Source organism: Lissotriton vulgaris, chromosome 12 (assembly GCF_964263255.1).
Source record: "Lissotriton vulgaris chromosome 12, aLisVul1.2, whole genome shotgun sequence".
NCBI lineage: Eukaryota > Metazoa > Chordata > Amphibia > Caudata > Salamandridae > Lissotriton > Lissotriton vulgaris.
Window position 1 is genome coordinate 486,665,708 of NC_141700.1, and position 22,582 is coordinate 486,688,289.

Below are 22,582 nucleotides of genomic sequence, written 5' to 3' on the forward strand. Positions count from 1 at the left end.
GAGGCGGCAGTCGCAGGTCACAGCTTGCGGTCCATCCCTCTCGTAGTTGCTCCTTTTCCGTTTAGCAGGTATGTGTAGTACAGAACTGCCCCATTCTGTCAGGATAATTTAACTAAATGTCGGGCTTGACACGGAGCTACTCTAGCTCTCGTTCGCCATGCACAGCAGTTAGCCACGCCCCCTCCTGCAGCCATTTAATTTTAGAAGATGAATCCGCACACCTGATGTGCATTACTGCGCTCGCATACGGTGACAATTCTGGGGTGGTCCAGAGCCTCCTCCAATAAGCTAGGGGTCTAAAACCTACGACCTCGTTAAGGGGAATACAGCCCAAATCTAAGAGCAAAGGCTCAATGGGTGTAGATGGTGGGAGGGCGGTCAGGGATCTCATGAACTAATTTTGTGCTTGTACTAGGGGTAAAAGATTTTCGAACCCCCAAAGTTCGGCACCATAAATAATGGAAGCTTTGATTTTCCCATTATAAATAGCTACTGCTGGCCCTATAGGTTTTGTGTGGGACAGTCGATGTTCCTTTAGGAGTGCTCTAGTCAACTGATTATGCCTTAGAACTGAGACATCTAATTGGGATACCCAGTTCATCTTCCTACCCATTGTTACCCCTAAATAAGTAAATGTATCGGTCTGTTCCAATGGTACGTTATCCAGTAATACCCTACCTTTGACACATTTATACCTATGCAATACCATGAACTTGGTCTTATCCGCATTTACCACAAGCTTGTGGTCACTGCAGAAAGCTACAAATCGATCCAGGGCACGCTGCAGACCTAACTGGGTTTTAGATGGAATTAGCGTGTCGTCTGCAAACATTAATAATGGTACCCTTGAACCGGCAAGAACTGGTGCATCTGTTGGAAAACTGGAATAATATGTGATGACCTTATTTATAAATAGGGAAAATAGGGTGGGGGCAAGGACGCACCGGTGCTGTATTCCTATAAGGGGTGGAGTCGACAGAACCAAAACCTCCAGAGTTGCTAACTCAGAAGAATGACTTCTGCTGCAGTATAGACTATAAAGAGACCCAAATGTGTCCTCTTAGTAAGCCATTTTCTTGTCTGACATTTCTTTGTATCAACAGTGATTTAGCTAAATCATACCTGCACCCAGGTATTCTCAGTAGATTTTTCCGATGCCCCTCCCGTCTGTCTTATCGAAAGTGGCGCTAGAATGTACTTCTTTGTGCTCTCTGGATCCAATATTGCGTTCCCCGTTTCTTTTGCCCCCACAGTTGATGGGGAAAGATTAGGAACCGGCCACATCCTGATGAAAGCATCACATAAATCAGAAATTATTATGCATGTGCGGTGTGAGTCTGTGCAAATGCTCTGGGCCTCATTTACAAGCCCAATACACATCCGCTGCGTCACTTTTTTTGAAGCACCAGCTACGCAATGGGCTTGCACATCTTTACAAGGCCATGTAAAGACACCCAGAGTGACTTTTCACGGCCTTGTAAATATGGCCCCTTTCACGCATTACTCTGCGTGAAAGGGTTGTTCCGTGAGTGTTGCTGTGGGTGTTTCCATGCAACATCCATGGAACCTGACAGATTCCCAGATTTATAAATCTTTGTGAGTCCTAATCATGCACCTCCCCAGGGGAGGCGTAGCAGTGGCACAATGAGGAGAAATACTTATGTTACTCATCGTTTGTTCCTCTTTCTCTGCGTGCTGCATTTGCGGCACACATAGAAACAGGAAAATGCCATCAATTATAGTTTTAGTGCAGGATGTTATCCCTTCCTGCACAAAAACAATCATCGACGAAACGAACGAAAAACAAAGGGTGGAGGGGGGCCCTAGGGGAAAGTGTATTTATAGACCTGCTTGTATCTTGTCCCCCAACTAGACAATAAACCACACGAGAGATACCAAGGATCTTTCTGATTGTGTTCGCGATTGGAACCTGTTAGTGTCCCAGACCACATATACCAAGAGGTTAATTAAGAAATTTACACAGGAGAAGAGAGGGAAATAAAGTGCAGTAAGAAAAGAAAAAATGTACCCATCAGCCCACACAATAGTGGAACTTCGTCATCTGGGTTTTTTTTTGTGTTAACAGCTGGTGTCCAGTTAGCTCTTCCACAGGAGGAATCCTAAGGCTAGCTGAACTTAGACCCACCGGTTGTACCATCAACCGAAACCGATCAGAGTTTCGAAGGCTGAAAGGGCAAGTTGCAGTGCTCGAAAGTAGTGAAAAAAATGAAAGAAAAGAGTAATCTTAGTGATTAAAAATACCTGTTTTCATGTCTTGAGAAACTTTATTAGGTACGCCCATCAAGACGGTATGATTAAAAGCAGAGTGAAAATAGTATGGAAGGAATTACTATTCACCATGAATGATATTTGGTCAACATGTTTCAGCCCTTAAGGGCTTTCGTCAGGACCTATGATGTACACTACTGCAACACTTACCACGTGCTGTGATAGATAATTTTCATAGTGTAGACATATCCACTATTGCAGTTGTATGGCTATGTTTATCAACCTTCTCCTGTGAACAGAGTAAAGTGAGAGACACAAAAAGAAACACAATACATAAATCTAGTCACAATTCAACATATAAAATGTATTGATACTATGTGTGTCCGTTTTGTTTTCACCTTCCAACTCACCCAATTTTGTAGGGAGGAAATGCCTCACCTCACCTGGCGCTCGCTCAGGACATTGGAGGCCACGCGGATATCAGATTATTTATCTTGTTATTTGGACTTATATGCCAAATCCTTGTTATGTGACAGAAAGCAGATAAGGGGGTCTTAGGTTCTAAATAAATAAGGCCTCTATTTAAGTGACACAAGCCATATAATCTTCAAGTGTGAAAAATGAGCAAAATAACTTTTTCATGAAAAATATTCTTTCAAGTCTCCATGTTTACAGGAGATGGAATTTGTAAACAGGTAAAAGATAAACAGGTATTAAGTATTATCTTTATGTGAGAAAGTAGTCTAAACCAACCTCAATTTAAATGCTAAATATAGTTGCTAAATATAGTTAGTTAGTTTGAGTTCAAGTGGCCAAGCTTTTAAATCTCCCCTGCATCACTACACAGCACACACTCATCTCTCCGTCGTTGCCTCGGTCTGGCAGCTGAGCCGAGGGGGAGGTGGTGTGGCTGCGTGGAGCTGGGACTTATTAAGCTCTAAAGCGGACCTGAGAGGAAACTGTGTTTAATTGGTAAGAGTTTTTAATACGTTCGTTGTTCGCGTTGAGAATGCCCGAGAAATCGACTAATTTGATAGGCTCTGCTGCAAGGGCTGACACGTCTCGCTATTGGTGCGATATCTGCACACTAGCGACGCCCCCGTCGGCGCGCGCAAATTCGCGGGTCTGGACCTGAGAAACACAGTAACAGATGCACATGCGTGGTGGATAACCGTCTCTGCGGACCAAAGTGGAATCGGGTGTAACAAATAGCCTAGGTTAATGATTGGGCCATTAAAACGGAACCGGAAATAATACAAGTATGTGTTTATTTGGTGCGTGTTGGTTTATGTGCCTAATAATGTAAAACTGCAACTTGCCCTTTCAGCCTTCGAAACTCATCGGTTTCGGTTGATGGTACATCCCGTGGGTCTAAGTTCAGCTAGCCTCAGGATTCCTCCTGTGGAAGAGCTAACTGGACACCAGCTGTTAACACAAAAAAACCCAGATGACGAAGTTCCACTATTGTGTGGGCTGATGGGTAAATTTTTTCTTTTCTTACTGCACTTTATTTCCCTCTCTTCTCCTGTGTAAATTTCTTAAATAACCTCTTGGTATATGTGGTCTGGGACACTAACCGGTTCCAATCGCGAACACAATCAGAAAGACCCTTGGTATCTCTCGTGTGGTTTATCAAAAACAATCATCCCCACAACGCAGGCACACTTGCAACATGACACAAGGGTGCCTGCGCTGGCCAGAGTGGGGAAATTACACATATGCGTCGTATTGTTGTTATTATGACGCATCCCTGTGCTTTTAAAATGGTCAGCTTGGCGCAGCAAAATGGCTTGCGGCGCCACACTGCGTCTTTTTTTGCAAATGAGGCCCTCTGTTTTTAATTTACAGACATTACCCAGAAACACATTACGAAATACAATTCCATGGGTCTCCTGGTCTTGCAACCAAATCTAAATCTCTTTATTTTGCAAAACACTCCTCAAGCAACAGAAATCGGTTTTCTGCATCAGCTTTGATTAGAATTACATTTATTTAGTGCCACATTGTGAACTGTGATGGGCTTGTCAAAGCTGAAGAACTGAAAGGAATGGTCACCTAGAGCAGTTTTCCCTCAGAAATGCCTCAGCGCTGCTTTTTCTAGTGCGTTTGTATCCCAAATGGCTGTTTATATGTTGATATGATTTCTTTCTCCTCAGGCATTTCTACACCTCTTAAAGAAGGCTGCAAAAGACAACTACGAGGCTGGTATGAGCTGCAGCAAAGCAGCCGTGATCAACATGTCTGCCGGATTGGCATCAATCACCTTGTGTCAAGAAACATATGATTTCATTCCTGTTGTCTCCTATCGTTGTAGCAAGGTAAGGCAAGCAGGGTCAATTCAGTGCACATATTTACAGCGTCCTGTTTCTTTGTCACTATATATCTCTGTCTATGATGTAACTTGTTTGCTCTGTTGCCCTCCCACGAGGGTCTCTGGAGTGTCAGCATTTCCATTTGTAATGTTCCACTGGCTCCATGGCACGTATGGCTTAAGAGGCTTTTTTATTTAATTGGATACAAATAAAAATAAATAACATTGAGGCCTCGAATAGTTCTTAGGTGTCTAACCAGCAGGGCACCATTGCCGTTTGGAGGTGGGCACTTGAGTGATGGAACAGCTGGAGCTCAAGGGAGATAGGGACGTTGTCCTGTCATCATGGCGGGAAATTCGAGCAGCTTATTACAAATGACACAAAGGACTACTAGTTGCTGCTGAGATAGCAGTCCAGGCCATTTTTCCCCCCTTTTCCAATGACCTCATTCCCCACTGATACCCTCGTTAACACCCAAAACAAGCATTGGCATAGCCAATAGGTCTCGCCTTTGGGACTTTATAAGTGTTTAGCCATGCAATGGTTGAAATTGTTGCGCCAAGGATATTGTGCTGCATAACTAAATACTTATAAGATCCCAAAAGCGGGACCTATTGGCTATGCCAATGCTTGTTGAAGTATGCCAGATGCTGTATAGTGTTGTTGACTCGATTGCTGTTTGAATCAATAGAAGAATCACGGGTCAGCAAAATGGTCTGAGTTCATTATTTCTGAACTCTTTTAATTTGGCTACTTTCTCTAAGGTGCAACAGCCATAAATCCACTGTCCTGCTCGTGCTAGAGATACATAATGGACATCCGGAGGGCAAGGGTCAAAACCTGAACATACAAGGATTGCAGCCGGGTGGACTCCTTGGGGAGTATGGAGCGGTGTTAAGCACTTGCTGTGGAGCTGCAGCGATCACGAGAGAGGAAAGAGAAAGAGATTGGACCTGACATTAAGGCAAAATACGTGCAGGCCGAGACTTTTAATGGGTTTTAATGGATGACACGCAATTTAACTTGAACGCAATATGGGACCGTATATAATCTTGTTGCAAGTGGGGAGAGTGCCCCTTCCAGGGGGGTGGGGGGTCTTCATTCAGCTAATGCGTTTGAGAAATGCCGACATCTCAGCGGCCCTTCAATAATTTTCAGCGGGCCTAGTCATGTTATGCTGTATCTCTGAACGCACTTGGTGAACCGGATGTATTCTGACAGCTGCCCTCAGAGCGACTCTGTGCTTGACCAGGAGCAGCTGGGGTCCTCCTTTATTTTGCGTGAGTTCGCCAGGCAGGAGGATGTGGTAAGTGAGGTCACAGGAAGGAGGAAGGAATTGTGCTCAGGCAACACTAAAACCGACGGATGAGTTATACCCCCGGCAGCGTTTACATTGAGAGAGAGCGTGAGGTTTCCTTCGCTCGCCCGGATAAAAGGGGTCCCTTTTTGACACTTGCTGAGTCATGCAGAGACAGGAGCTTGGAGCTCCCCTGCACACTGTGCTCATTGACTTGCTGCCACAGGACGGGCTGGAACAATAACGTCGCAAAATGAAGTAACGTGTTACTAGCGTCGCTAATTATATGATCTGAGATGAGATGTTTGAGGTGTATTCATCGAGAGAGATAAATATTTGGCAACGGTGCAGGTTACAGGGCGTGGCTAATTTGTCTTTCTGTGTCAAGCTTGTTTTAGTATTGTGAAATGCAAGTGAATTCTCATATCAAGATCGCTATTAAAAGACGAGGAGAAACAGTAAAAAAAACAAAAACAAGAATTGGCCGCGTGCGCGAGACGTGATATGTGGTGGGGGAGGGGGAGAAGCCGGAGTAGTGTTCTTGCGCAAAAAGTAAATTAAATAAAACACACAGGTTGGCGAGTGGTCTGCGCGCACCATGACGAGAGAGGAAAGCCATATTGCGCCTCTACTAGTCATTGTGTGCGTAACCGCATGCTCTGCGCCAGCCAAAAGCGTGTGGTAGGAATTTTAAAAGCCCACACACTAAATGTCTCGCAGAGCAGCGCAAGCGCTGGCTCAGCGAGACCTAAAAGTGCCCCTTTTCTCATCATAGTCTGTCTTCCACATGAATTTCATTTGTTTTAAAGTGCTGCTCCTATCAGTGTAGGGTGTCAGATCACTTAACATCATACAGCCAGTGAATCATAGGTGTGTAATTCAGTCTATAGGAAATGTTACATAAAACAATGAGGTTTATAAGGTGTAGGAATCTCACTTCATTCATACTAGCAGGAAGTATTTTTTTGAGTGATTTGTTCGGAGTAGCACAAAATCAAGATTTAAAATGCAACAAGTGTTTGGAATTGGTTTACTATACAAATGTATTTCTACCCAAATTAACCCTTTTTAGCAACATTAGGACAGTGAAAGACTGGGGAAAACTATAACATTCTACCTTACACGAGGCAATTTGCATGCATCTTTATATCAGCTCATAGGCCACTGTGCTATGTTAGTATTGTAATTTATAAACTGTGTTAGACCTGTCAGCCTTAGAGTGGTCTTCCCCAGAATGTTTAGCCTGCACACTTTAGGAAGCTGCCTCTGTATATACTATACCAACACGAGGTATAGTGTGCCAGTGGAACCCCAAAGGTAGGCAGAGGTAAAAGTAGATAGCAACTTACTCTGTTTGTGGTGGTGTGGGCGAGCAGTAAGGCTTTATCAGAGGGTAGTGTTAAGCATGTATTGTACACACTCTGGCAAGAAATGATGTCACACACTCAAAGACTGTATTCAGACCAATTTGTTTGTATCAAAAATATTATTTAGTTATTTTTTTTCTAGACCCAAGCCAAACCTGGTGCAGGTAAGTGAAATAATACTTTGCAAAATCTTATGCAGTTATTTAAATGCAAAAAAAATGTAAATTGATACTTGTATAGCGCACTACTCACCCGCAAGGGTCTCAAGGCGCTTGTACGAATACCACTGTGGAACCCATCCTGGTTTTCCCTGTGAGGCGTCCACTCCTGGGCACCCCCAATGTGGAGGCCAGGCATCCTTAGCGTTGTGGGGGCCGTTGTGGAGATTAAGCAAGCTATTGCCCAGAGTTGCAGAGTGGGACTCCATGATTGGAATAGGCACTGAGGCGAGAATTATCAGGTCTGTGGAATTTTGAGCCCAAGACCCGCCGAGGCAGGGAATTGAACCCTGGTCCCGGGCTGGACCTCTGCATCAGGGTCTGCCGCTCTAATCATTGAGCCACACTTCTCCATGCAGGTTCAAATGCAGTTGGTTGAAATACAGGTAAGTCATCAGTTTGAAATAACTTTTTAGTTAATGTACAGAATACTGTGCGCGTTACCTTTTTAGATTACTTTTACAGTTACTTTTGCTAATCAGTGTGATTAGTACATTTGCAGTTTTTCAATGTTTCATACAAACCAACTCCACACTTACAAGAATTTTCAAGGAAAAACACTCAATGCAATCCTATGGGAAGAAATGAAGACAACAGTTTGCTCGTAAGTACTTATTTGTGGAAGTTGGTATTCTGGGGTTAGAACCAGTGTTCCTCCAGGGTCAAGGATGCACTCTCAGAAACACCCTCAGCTGCACCAGGGTGGCCTGCTGCAGAGTGCTGAGGCCAAATGTTATCCACTGGGGGAATAGGGGGCCTCTGGTTGGTGGCTGCTCACCACAAGGTTGTGGGAGCAAAGCTCTAGGGTTGTAGTCTCAGGGCAAAGGTTGATCCGAGTTAGCACCCAACTTACACCCGCAGCGGTGCAAGGGCGGCTGGGTGCAGGGTGCTGTTTTGGCCTCGGGTGCCCTGTTGTTTTCAATGAGAGTTGCCAGTTTTGGATTTTGGCTGCAGGCTTGGTCCAGGAAGACTTCCGGGAGGAACCAACAGCTGTGCAGGTAAGCTGGAGGGCTTGGGGATGTAGGTGCACCTCGGGTTCTCTTATCCAGGGCGAAGGGCAGCTGGATGCAGGGATGTCTTTTGAGGTGAGATTTCACCTTACACGGCCACTTACGTTTGGGGGGATCTCCGTGAAGAGGCTGCAGGCAATGTCTGGGAGTCCTGGAGGGGTCAACCATCGGTGGACTCAGACTCTGGAGCTCTGGGCCACCTCACTGGGACCGGTGGGCCACCTCACTGGGACCGGTGGGCCACCCGGATTCAATCCATAGGCGTTGGGTGCAGTGGTGGTTACAGGCGTTGGGTTTATTTGTCCTCAGCAGGCTCAGAGTCTGTCTTGTGAGTTTCTTTTGAAAAGAGCTGCTGTTCACAGGCGATCAAGTCTTTGTTGAAGCCAGTCAGTCCTCCCAGGGGTTCTGGAGGTAGCTGGCTGCAGGACGAGGTGAGTTTTGGCTCAGGGTCTCTTGATGCTGCCGATAGGCCGGTAGGGCTGGGGACAAGTCAGTTTTTCTCTGTAGTCTCCACTGCTGGGCATCCTCTTTCGTCGTTCTTCGTAGGTTGTGGGAATCTGTCTTCACGTGGGGGAGTTGGCACAATCCCTAATCCTGATTGGAGAGTGCCTGCCATCTGCAAGATGGCTGGCTCTGAGGAGTGGGCTTCAAATCGACTCCCCCACCTGAGGGGTGGGATTAGCAGAGATGGGCACACCTTCTGGGCTGTTCTTATTTCTCCTGCCTTTCTTCCTGCCGAAAAGGAGGGGAGACAGGAAGGCGGCCTGCTCCTGATAGCAGGAGAGGCTGGGGGTTGCATTACAAAGGCAGCAAGGCCTTTGAAGTCCTCCTGCTACAGATGGCTCTTCCGGACCACCTCCGCCCAGATAAGGCTTTGTTTCTGGGCTCCGGGAGCGAAGGCTCCCACCCCAGGGTCCAAAAACATGTCTCACTGTGGCAGGCTGGTGTTCAAAAGTCAGGGAACCCACCAGAGGCTGGTCATTTTCAGGGGCATCTCTAAGATGGCCTCTAAGTGCATGGTATAATAAATCCCACACTGGCATCAGTGTGGGTTTATTATCCTGAGAAGTTTGATACCAAACTTCCCAGAATTCAGTAAAGCCATTATGGTGCTGTGGAGTTCGTAATGACAAACTCTCAGACCATATGCTGTTTATGGCATTACTGCACTTATAATGTCTTAGAATGGACTTAGACACTGTGGGGGTACAGTGCTCATGCAATTGTACCATCACCAGTGGTGTAGTGCACCCAGCTAGAGGAGTGCCTAACCTATACCATAGGCAGTGTGTTGCAGGCATGGCACACAGTTATGGGTGCCAAATCGACTCTTCACTTTTCTCTAAAACAAAACATGCAGCCTGAAATGGCAGTGTGCATGTGTTAAGGTAAAGGACCTCTAAGAGTGGGTGGCACAATATGTGCTGCAGCCCTAAGAGGCCTTCCTTGGTCCCAGAGCCCTTGGTACCCATGGTACCTTTTACAAGGGACTTACATGTGGCCAGAGAGGTGCCAGTTGGGGGTACAAGGTACAGTTTTGGGAAGAACACAGACCCTGAGAACCTGATTGGCAGGGACTCAGGGCACATAAAGTCGAAGTGCATCAGTAAACTGGCAAAAACCCAGCTTCCTACACATACCCTTAATTGGCATATTTAATTTCCCTATAAGTCCCTAGAAAAATGCACTACATGTGCCCAGAGCCTGTAAATTAAATGCATCTAGTAGACCTACAGCACTGATTGTGCCTCCCACATACGTAGCCCTTTAAACATGCCTCAAGCCTGCTTGAAATTCAGAAATACTCTGAAAACCGCCCTTTTTTAGATCAGTCCACCACCACAACTTCTTTTGCAAATCCACGAGCACCGAGATACCCCTCAGGGTAAGTGGTAAGTAGCATCAGACCTTAATCTTATTGGTATTGATACCCATTGGTTAACATTGGTTAACAGTAAGCATCTTATTGGTATATGTTGAGTAAAAAAGAACCATACATTGGTTAACATTGTGGATTTCTTCTCACATCTAATAAATTGTACCTCCCAATGAGGAGGTAGAGCTGTAATATTCAGTGCCTATGGAATTGCAATGGTAAAGCCTCTTTACTGATAAAGTCAAATATATCATTTAAATTTTTGAAATGCCACTTTTAGTAAGATGGTATTTTTTAGGTCTCGATCTAGCAGTGCGCATGCGCTGCCTAGGAAAAAGATCTATAACCATGGATTGCCTTTTTCAGGCAAACACGTGCACGTGTTGCATTGCTTTTAATGGCAACGCGTGCACGTTGGCTATTCCCTTGCGAGAACGAGCTTTAAAACCATTTGTTAGTAATTAACAGAAGGTTTCAAAGCCGGCTCCGCAAGAGAAACAGCCGCTGGCCCCCTCCTCTTTCCCCTCCCCCTGGTGCCTCATCAGCGCGAGGTGCGGGTAGTGGTGCGCTTGTCTCTCACGCAGTGTCTCCCCCTCCTGCAGCATCTACCCTGTCAAAATTTTGAAGCTTTGTAACCCTTCTCACAGTAGGTTAATGTTCCATTCTACTGTACTTATTTTATTGATGTCTGGCTGATAAAAGGCAGAGCCTGCATTGCGTGGATTAAAATCTGCAGGATTCGCGCGGGTCTTCGCAGCTAGAACTCACCCCGGAAGGTTACTTTACGAGATTCTAAATTGCTCTCTTCTACTTGTCCCACCTACATTTTTTAAAAAATCATTCTTAAAGCGGTTTGTGTGCGTGCATACGTTTTTAGATGGCGGAAAGACAGTGCTTCGAAGAATCCTCCCTGTGTTACTAAGTGCTATGGAAATATTGCATCACTGCAGTTGAACGTTATTACTGTCTATGCTCACTCACAATAAGTGTAATAACAATATTTATTAATAAGAGTGAAATAGTAAAATGTAAATATTGCTTCCAGGATTCGAGGCGCTGTCAGTCACAAAAGGAAACGTGTTTTCACTCTGCCTGAAACCCTGCTGAAAAAGGCTATTTATATTGGTTTAAAGACAGGCGCTGGCACGCATCTCGCAATTATCTCCCCCCCCTCCCCCCAAAAAAAAATAATAATAACATGGACCCTTAGATGCTGAGCTGTTAGTGCAGGAGGTAGGAGGAAGGCAGAGGGAGGGTTATCTTCTGAGGTCACATGCCAGTAACAAGGAGGGCGCTGTGATGCCATGCAGTACCTGCCCCTCTCTCCACCCTCCCCCCAGCTCCACGCCCTCCTCTCGCCTGGCAACTTTGTTTATCCGTACAGACACTCCTGCTCTTTCCCATTCGAAATGGGAGGGAAGGGGGGGGGGGGGCTGCAACATATTCTAGATGACTGGACAGCTGCTGGTTCATGCTTCTGCTGAGGAGATCTGTATACATTTGAACTAACTTTGATTCCCCATTCTCTGATATGCTGTTATTCAACCGACACATCGGAGTCGTGAAACAATTTGTGGCATCGCCCCTCCTGTCCCCAGCCCGCCGCCTCCCAGCACAAACACACACAATGCTTTTAGTGCTGTCATTGGGGATTGTTACCTGGGAAGCGCCGGCACGGAGCCGTGTTCTCTGTGACAAATGACAGCCCGCTGGGATAATGCCAGGGCGCTCGTGTATGTGGAGTTGTGGCTTCGCACCACCCTGCAGCAGGAGACCGGTATACTGCAGTGGGAGGGGGGTAACAGGCTTGCAGACTCACTGTGGCTCATTCGAAAGAGGCAGGGGGGTTTCATCATTAGAGGGAGGTGGGCCCAGTCTGTGAAGAGATGGCAGAGAGGGGCTGTTTATGTAACACTGAGTCATCCCTGACACACCAATCACTGTATCTGCTTAGCTGGCTGGCGGGGCTGTTGAAGATCCACTCATATGTCAGGAAGGCCTGACATGAGACTACTTCCTCAGCACATGTCCACGTTAGAGCCAGCTGCCTGTCAAGCATTACCTCAGTTTCTCCACAGGCAGTCCATTTCTAGTCTCACCCTCTTATTTGTTTCAGACATCGTTTGGATGTGGCTGAGCATGCCTCCCAACGTGGTGCTAATGGTATCCGAGCAAAATCCTTTGGGACACGGAAAAGGTGTCCTGCGTCATACGGAATGGAAGTTTGTGCGAGAGCGCGCTGTGTCCCATTGATTCTTCCCTTGCTTGCTTGTCAGGTGTGCCTAATGCATTGTTAGTGACCTCACTCCTCCAGAGTCAGAGAGTACCTGGGTATTATGCAGTGCTCTGATGTGGTGTGAGGCCATTCCACCCACGTTTTAAGAGTGGTGTACGAGAGCGCTCCAGCTCTGTGTCTGTAATTTTCTAAAATGTGTGAGTAGGAGTTTTGCTGAGTGGTGGGACACATTCAGTGAGGCCGGGGACACTATAAGTAACATCAAGCACTGTGTCCTTGAGTAAATAGGTAACTGCTGCTCATACATAGGGCTCCGTTCAACTTCCCACTATATACATATGTAAACATGCTCTCCCTTGTGCAGGCTGAACCAAAGACACATCCAAAACATTCACCATATACCCAACTCAATGTCGTTGGGATCCCCAACAATTTCCCCCATCTATCAAGCAACTCCACCGTCTCTACAAGCAGCATGCACACAACAAATATTCTCACCATCATCTATGAACAATAGGTATGGTCAGTACTCCTGAACAATTGTCTCTTTTATTTCATATAATATAATATTCTCCTTTTTACAGTTGGCATCCTAACCCGAATAAATAAGTACCGATCATATGACTAGCATACATTTGTTGATCTCCTTCCCTTAAACCCACTCTAACCTCCTACCTTCTTTAACTCTCTCTTTCCAGATTTCTTCCACCCATCCTCCCTATATAATTCATTCGGAACCACCCTTTCATTTTCTCACCACTCCTTGTTCCCTTGTTCCTCCCTTCCTTATTGGCCTCATTTATACCTCTAACTTCTTTCCTTCCTTCCTACGTTCCTTATTTTCCTCCATTCCTAACCCTCCCTACTTTTCCTACTCTTAATTACTTCAACCATGTCTTCCCCTTCCTCGATTCCTCCTTCCCTCAAACCCTTCCTTCCTATTTACTTCCTCTGTCCCATCTGCCAATCTTCCTCTCTACCTCTCTATATTTCTTCATCACCTCCTTTCCTCCTTCTCCCTTCTTGCCCTTCCTAATCCCTCTCTTCACTCTTTAATCCTATACCCCCACCTTATTTCCTAAACCACAATTTCAATTTCAATTATTCCAGTCGCTCATATCTTACCTTTCCGCCTGTCAAAAAGTCCTTTTATTGTTCTTCTTGCTTTCTTTCCTATCCTTTTTACCTCTTTCTATCCCTCACTCACTCCGTCCTCTTTCCCTTCCTTCCTCACATCCTCTCATCTTTCCTCCCTTCCTTCCCTTCCTTCCCTTCCTTCCCTTAATTCCTAACCCCTTTCTTCCCTTCATTCCCTTATCTCTCTTTCACATTGCTCTTTAATTCAACGACACACAGTTCCACGCCACCAACTCCACACATTTCCATTTCACACCAACTTAATTTACCAACAAACCCACTAATTCAACTCAACAACACAATGACATACTACCACAAACATCCACTCCAAACCACATAATTGCACATTATGCTACAAAATTCACCTGCACACCACATATTTAAACTTCACTACGTGCCACTCCACACCATAAAATACCATTCCACATAATTACACGCCATCACACCCAGTCCCACTCCACATAATTCCAATATGCTCAATACCACATAATTATTATCCACATATTTCAAATATGTCTCATGCCACATAATTCCGCTACACAAATCCACTCCACACCACAAATATATGCCACACAATTACTTAACTAACAATACCAATCCAACTCACATAATTCCACTACACACAATACACATACACTCCATAACAAACAAATAAAACACATTATCATTTTAAATGCCAATAACTCTAACTCAAGCAAATGCAAGAGCTATTGAATTCCTTTTTGGATCACAAAAGTAAAAAAAGGTGCATGCGCCATTTCACATGGTAATGCATGTTCAGGCCTACAAAATAATGTGGGCAGTCTTCTTTATTATCATTTTTTAACATGCTACATACACAGCAGCCACATTGCTCTACAACATAGCTTGAAAACAAAGGCAAAGCCAAAAGCTCTAGCTAATCACTTATAAGGTCCCAAAGGCGAGACCTATTGGCTATGCCAATGCTTGTTTTCTCTTAGCTCTGTATGTCTGCATATATGCATCTGGGGTGGATGACAGCTGGGCTTTGTGCAAATGTTAAAACCACACAAAATTGCACCATCGTTGTTCATTTCTTAACTAAGCCCCCATTGAAGAACACTCATCAATATCAGGTAACATACAAAGATAATAAAATGCTGGTCTACATTTTTAAGATAGATAATAAATATCTGCGTCTAAACGGTCATAATAAAATAGAGTTAAGTGCATCATTGTCTAAAAGGTAGTACCATCACAGGGGCACACTAAGATTCTATGAATCTGGTATTTTCTGGGAGCTAGCAGAATTAAGAACATTAGTAATAATGGTGCCCAAAGAGGGATGTTGGCATGATAAAGGTCCATCTGTATCCCAATGGAGCCCAGTGCCTTTTTGGCCGAAATATCTGAAATAGCCGCTATGACGTCCTCAAGATAAAACATGAACTGAGGAGCAATAAGTAACTGAAACGTCCCCGAATTTCCCAGAAGGAGAAAATCCACCTAAAATGGTTATGCCAACATTTTTGACTAATTTTGGACCCTAACCCCTCTATTATGGCAGTGATATTGTTCCCTTTATTTACAATATTCCAAAATCTCATGGTATCCTTCTCTTTACATGCTTGAACAAGATTCCCCCACATTTTTAGCCTTGATCCCCCAATTTCCTATTTCTAATGGATTACTTGTAATCCAGCCTGGCAGCTGCTACCAATATCTTATTCCTGGGTTTACAATTAAGTACTAAGCACAATATTTTGTTAACATCTCCACATGAGGTATCAAACCATCCAGGGTAGGGACTTCTTACTTGTCTGCGATTACCATTGATGAGGTCTTAAATAGAGTTGTTCAGTTTCCCAAAGGCTGATAACATTTTAGATGGTGGGAGATTATCTGCCAGCAAACAGTCCATACTCAGCACTAGGTTGGATCCCACTAGATTGGAATATGGGCTCTTTGCCAGCTAACCCTAAGTCCATTATCCTTTATGCCTAGATCTGTCGGCCCTAGGGGCTTGTATAGTTGCCTACAGTCTGGTAGATCAAGAGCCAGTTCTATACGGTTATAATCATTATGCTCATCATCCTTTATCCCCCCCTCCACCCACCAGCAAAAGCAAGCCGGCTCATATCCTCAGTAGTGAAAATGTAACCCATTGCAGTACTTTTACCCCAGCTCACAAAGGTGGGTGTCTGTTGTCTGAGTGAATACAACACCCACAATCCCAGCTGTTAAATAACCTAAAATGTAAAAGGGCCTGCACATGTTTCATCCCCCTAAGATCAACAGTTGGGCATACATTTGGTTGTCCCTAACCACAAATGGATCTTTCAGAGTGGCACTTGTTTCTGTTTCAGCACTGAAATCTCTACCTATTGAAAAGGAGACGGGGAAGATGGTGTGCTGATCCTGCATTGGGAGCTCAGCCCCTCCAACTCGATTCAATTTGCACTGGCAGTCACTAACAGAATGGTTGCATCGGCGAGCGTGCTAGCAAACGTGTGTAGAGGACTGAGGCCTTACTGGTGGCAGCTGTAAAGCCCTACCTATGTGGCAGCTTCTCTGCCTTTTCCATTGCATTCTGACCGTGCATTTACTCTTGTGCTGTTTTTTGCAAAGTACAGGTATGCTGTGCTTCTGGCCATTGCAGACAAGCCAGAGTATGGCGCCTCGAGAAACCAGTATGCTTCTTGGCGGTGGTGGTGGGGGGGGGGGGGGCGTACCCCGATCACTTCTCAAAGCTAGAGAGGCAAGGGCTTCCTCAGTGGGACTTCCTATATTGAAACTGCATGGAGGAGCCACAGCAGCCAGTTTATTACAGGCATGCACAGAGGAATCTCTGGTAGCTGAGGAAGAAACTGCCCTGGGTGATGTGTAAATGGTGGTGGCCCCTATTGGTAGGCTTGCGACACCCAAAGCTACGGCAGGAATAAGTGAAGGATGTAATGTGTCCAGAGGGAGCACTCCATTAGCCACTACGCTGCAACAAAATTGCAATACATTACAGTCAGTGATTTCGGTGCTCAATGAGGCAGAAGATCAGTCCTCTCTTTAACCTCTAGGAAACACAGAGGCTGCTAATGGGGCATAAGTGGCAGAAGTGAAACTGTGGGAATGATTGTTACTTTGCCAGGGAGAAATGTAGATGCAAAGGAGACCAACACTCCTGTTACTCTATTGAAACTGCAAACACCTAATCATACTCTACCCAGCAAACTGCTCTATATTAACAGATATGTCATCAACGCCAGAGATGGTTTCAGCAGCTACCAAAGTAGGACAAACTGTTGGGGCAGAGGAAGCAATCTTAAAGGCAGTCGTCGGCCCAGGCTTAATTGCAGAAACGCCTAATACATCAGCAGTCGAGTGAGGGTATATGAGCCAGGGGAGCTCTAAAAGACCTTAATGGGGCTTTAATGGGATCCTTAGTGGGTAAAAGTAAGGTCTGCCGAGTTAAGAATCGTAAAGCCAGTGGCAGCCTCAAGGGAAGTAAAACTGCGAGACTGGGTAATGTCAAAGGGTGACGTGAAAGCAATAGTGTCTCGTCAATCCACTGAAACCGAGAGGCTCAAACAAACTTAAAGGGGGGTAGGACGCTAAATCTCAATCTGACTTCAGGTATTATGCCCAGCATACTGACAGTCCTTCTCACAGTGACTCACACCTGCCCCTTTGGTCGTCAGTCATCCAGCTCATCTAGTTCTTCCACAATAATGTGACCCCTCAGGAACCTATTGTCTTGGCAATACTGCAACTTCTACAGGCTCAGCGTTCAGAAGTGCAACAATAACGAGCTGAAGTGCAACAGTTTTATATGCACTCTAGAGCGGACAATTCTGCAATCCAGAAATTAATCTCAGAGGTCACTAGCAAAGTAACTGTGTTAACCACAGAGATGGTAGAATTGCAACACGGAGTTGGGGCTGGTGCAGTCTAATATTGAAGCCCTTGAAAATCGCCAGAGGAGAAACAATTTGCGAGTGTTTGGTATTCCTAAAGGGAAGGAGGGGGCTGACCCCAGACAGTATATTGTGAAATTGTTTGGGAAAGCCTCTTCAAATCTCATTTACGGGGATATAGACTCCTGGATACAATGTGCACTTCAGCTGCCCTTTAATCACGGCAGCAGGCCTACACTTAATCTACATTCAGTACAACTCTGCCCAAACCTAGTGTACAGAAGGAATATTTTGTTAAGGCAAGCGATTGTGATGAAGTCCCATCCTGCTCTCCCAGTTACTGTTGACGCCATGTCAATTTTCATCCATTCAGATCTCTGCAAGCCCACAATGGCCGATGGAAACTGCACCAGATGATTGATCCTTTCAAGGCAGTAGGTGCGCAAGTCTTCCTACAGGAGCCGGCAAGGCTAAAAAAACTTCACATTGGGAGGATCCAAATGTGCTGTACCGAGCATGAAGAGGCAGTAGCGCTAAATAATATGACATCTTTTGCCAAGCAGCAGAGATTTGGACATCTGAAATGGGGTTAATGACATTTTTTGCTGGAATATGTTAATTATCTGATACAGTGCAGGGTTGGATGCTTTTACACCGTTTCTTGGGTTGGTGTTTTACTACATTTAAACTGTGCATTTAAAAATTCTTGCTTAATTCTGCAGCTTGCACCACTCATCGCCCCCGTCATCGCTGCCAAATTAGCTACTAACCATCTCTCTTGCCTGCAAGTGTGACAGTTCATTTTATTCCCGGTCCCCAAAGCTAAAGGAATGGCTGGATAGGCAGGTATTAGTCATTTTTAATGTACATTGTATTTATAAACAATCATGTTCTGCTCATCTCTAAATTAAATAAGTGGTGCCACCATGTGGCAGACTGTCATAAGTGCCAGTCGCGAGCACCGGAAACCAAGTAAGTGCTTGTTCCAAGCACAGGAAACCACAGTTCAAAACCTTCAGTAAGAACACACTTAGTGTTAACCATCTCCCCCTCTCTGAAACCGTTCCTAAAAATTGTGACTAAACCCCTACACAGATTTTTATTGACAAAATTCAGGTTTAACCTGAATCATTACTCATTAGGTTGCTATCAAACATGGGCAAAACCAGAAGAGGCCCCTCCCTGTGATTGTGATAAATTTTCTAATCAAGATACCATGCATTTTATGATGTTCTGTGGGTTTTATACTACCGCAAGGAAGAAATATTTAATACCTGTTTTGAGGGAGGCCGGCTTTATCCAAGTCAGGCCCGCACTTATTTCCCTCCAGATGTTGGGCAATACTCGTATCATTTTTAGTGTTGCAAGTTTCTTAGCGGCAGCATTTAGAATTAAGAATAAACACGTCCCATCGAATGCTTTAAATTAATCATGGTATCGTTCTTACTGATTTTAATTTGTGTAAATATGCTGTATATTGGTTTATTTGGGTTCAGCACTAACTTTGTATATTAATGAATTGTCGATTTTGAACCTTGTATGTAATTTTATGGCCTTTTATGGTTTTTTATAAACCGAATAAAGTGTATTTTGACCTACTGACACAGTTCAAATTAGGCACTGAAGAACGCATGGATAGAAACTATGTGTACTTAATTAGGCTGTCATTTTCAGTTCTTATATGTGGAGAAGTGGTACCTAAGGGGAGAGGATGTAGCACAGTAGCTAGGACTACAGACTCAGGAGCTGGGGATCTGGGTTTGATTCTCGGCACCAATGCATCATCCTGTGATTCTTAGCAAATCATCTAGGGCCAGATGTACGACTGTGAGAAATAGCATCTTACAAATTACGAGTTGCTAAATCGAATATAAGTACAAATCTGGCCCTCAATTTGCGCCTCACAATTTAGTTGCATCACAATTATTGGCCTCACCTTTAGAGAGTCAGTACATGCTCACAAATTTTGCCATGGTCGCAATTTGCGATATCTCTCGCAATTAGCGACTGCTGCTTTAGAAGTGCCTAATCACTTCCTGGAACAGCAGAAGCAACCCAAAACCAGGTAGTGGTGTCCATTGTGATTCCCTCATAGCAGTATGAGCACACTGTGGAGCCATAAATACACTCAAGACTGCATCCATCCACCAAGCAAGCCCTACAATGGCCAGCAAGCAGAGCAAGAAGGGAGCAAAGGAGCGCAAGAGGAAAATCACATTTTCGGATAGAGAATTGGAAATCCTCATTGTAGTTTACTGCAACAAAAATGAAAAGCAGTTCGGCTGGGACTCCCAGACAGTTCCTGAGTCTGAAAAGCACAAGATCAGGAGGGAAATGCAGCAACAGTAAAATGCCCTGGGAGTTGCAGATAGGTCCATCAATGATTTGAAAAAAAGATGGTAAGATCTACGATCACGTGCATAGGAAAGGATTGCAGTACGGCTGGGACAGTTCCAAAGGTCTGGAGCCGGACCATCTAATGCTCCACCCCTCATCTGTGGAGCCCCACCAAGATCCTGGAAAGGATAGAGGCAGCGTGTGCCTCGGGGACCATCCACACCTCTGCACACTCTCTGGTATGTGCAAAATAGCTACTATTCTAACATACCTACCCAACAGAACCCTGCAGTCCACAGGCATGCAACACAGATACCCCTAGACACTCCAGTTCATGGACCAAAAGTCAGAGTTGTTACATCATAGGATTTGTAGTCAGGTACACAAATAATGGAGTACATCTTTGACATGAGCTGAATAACAGGGTTCAACCACTGAGATAGTCCCTCACATGTGCATTTATTTTGTTTTACATGTACCTCATAGGTACACTTGTGGGAGTCCAGGACACAAATGAGGGAGCAGGGGAAGAACAGGACCTTGACCTGACTGGGGCAGAGCTGGATGTTCAAGAAGAGTCTCTGCGATGTACATCTGACATCCAGGGCAACACATCTCAGCAGGTAACTGCACCAGCAACAATTCTGGTCCCCAGTGTCTGCCAGCTGCGCCTACAACGCAGCGCTTGCAGAGGCAGCAACAGGCAAGGCCTCATGCCCACTTCCAGGCAGGCATGGGTGACCAGGCGGAGGCTAGCAATATCGAGCAGGCAATGCTGCAAATTCCGCAGCTGCAACAGAGATAGCTTTGGGATGATTAAGCAGTAAGCTGGCCCAGGGCTTCCCTAACCTATCCCTCCAATTGACAGACAACCAGGCCCGGCTAGGTGCAAAGTTTTATGCACTGACTGGGATGATTGGACAACTCTGCACCAAGCTGGCAGAGTAGAGAAGCCAGCAGAGACACAATGAAAGGAGCAGGGCAAGCAGGATGGGGACATTGACCCGGGTGATTGGCAGGCTGGCCCAGGCACCCACCCTCCACTCAAGACGCATACTGGCCCTGCAGGTGGAAATGGGCCACTATAGTGGAGATGTGGCTAAAGGTCTGCACTATATAACTGCTGCTGTTGAGGCCATAAGGATCTCCAGTCTTGACTCTGCGGTAATGAGACATGCTCCTGACAGTAAAGTGTCCAGCCACTGTAACATATCCACTTCAGAGGCCCACATTCTGCATAAGAGCAGCAGCAGGCAGCCCACATCCCCACAGGATAAAACCCACCAAGCACCCAATGAGGCAGGAAGTGACTGCACAATGCATGTGCACCATGCTATTGTCCATCATGGACCAATGTTGGTGGTGAAGTAACCGCCCTTTGTCAAACACATTTTAGTTATGTTGCCCATGAAGGACATGTTGTCCTGCAATTCATTTCTGAATACCCTGATATTAAAGGGTTTCCCAGTTTGTGAAATCTACTACTAGTCTTATCATTTGTGGAGGGTGTTATGTAAATGGATGCTTCTTACTGTGATGAACATTGTCTGGCTATGGGGTTCTTGCTTCGTCTCCCCTCTGCTGCTCTACTTTGCTCGGGTGGGTGTCGGGCAGGTGGTCCTGAGTCTGTCAGACACTTCTATGGGAAGGCCCCTCCTGCAGACAATGTTATGAAGAATTGCACGTGTAGCAACAATTTTGCACACCGTTACAGGCTCATATTACAAGGTCCCTCCAGTCTCATGAAGGCACCATAAGCTGGATTTCAGGATGCTGAAGGTGTGTTCTATCACACTTCTGGTGCATCTTTGTGCAGTGTTGTGCTGTCTCTTGTTTTAGTTGTTGGGATTTGGGTAGGGCGGGAGGATTCATGGCCTCTGGGCATACGCACTGTCACCTGGTGAGACAAATATGAGGGTTAGACAACATAGAGGAAGTAATGTTTGCACTGATACGTTTCACTTTGTACACCACTTTGCATTACCTAGTAGGTATCCTTTGTCAAAGTCCCCCCTTTCTAGTCGCTGGTGAATGCCATTGTGGTGAAAGATGTAGGAGTCCTGGGTGCTCCCTGGAAATTTTTCTACAATGTCCGTGATGATGTGCTGTACCTTGCAGACTAGCTGAATGTTTGGTAATGTGTGGTTTTGCAGTTCCGGGAATATGTACTGCATGTGGGAAGGAGGACAAATGGGCACATGGGTCCTGTCTATGCAGCCATTTACTTTTGGAAATCTGGCTATCCATTAAAATTGGGTTATTGTATTCAGAATTTCTATAGCATACCTGGGCAGGTAGATGTGTTCATGTATGTGGTACATCATGGTGCCAAGGAACTTGCAAAAGAAACATGAAAACGCATTCTGCGACACCCCTTCGGCCACTGCAGTGACATCTTGGTAATTACCAGTGGCCAATAGGTGGAGGGAGCACAACACCGAACATGGGTGAGGATTACAGTGCTGTGCTGGGTTCTGCTTTCTAGTTGTGGCTTCAAGATGGCTATTATCTCTAGAATACTACTGCTACTCAGCTGGTGCTGCTCTTATATCTCTTCCTCTATCTTGTGAAATAGGGTTAGCCTGACTGGTAAGATTTGTGATGCATTGTGGAACTGTTTTTATAGGCTGGACCCTGTGACCACCTGGTTTGGATTAATGGTAAATTGCATATGCAAACGGGCCATTTTGCGCT

General features: G+C 45.2%; 1 protein-coding gene across 1 annotated transcript in view; it reads left to right on the forward strand.

The window, feature by feature from the left end:
- The window catches only part of LOC147676815 (uncharacterized), a 230,680-nt gene that overhangs the window by 127,831 nt on the left and 80,267 nt on the right, over positions 1-22,582 (forward strand). The window contains exon 4 of the mRNA XM_086945233.1: positions 4,386-4,547. Within this exon, the coding sequence (XP_086801359.1) occupies positions 4,386-4,547 (162 nt within the window). The remainder of the gene's footprint in view (positions 1-4,385; positions 4,548-22,582) is intronic.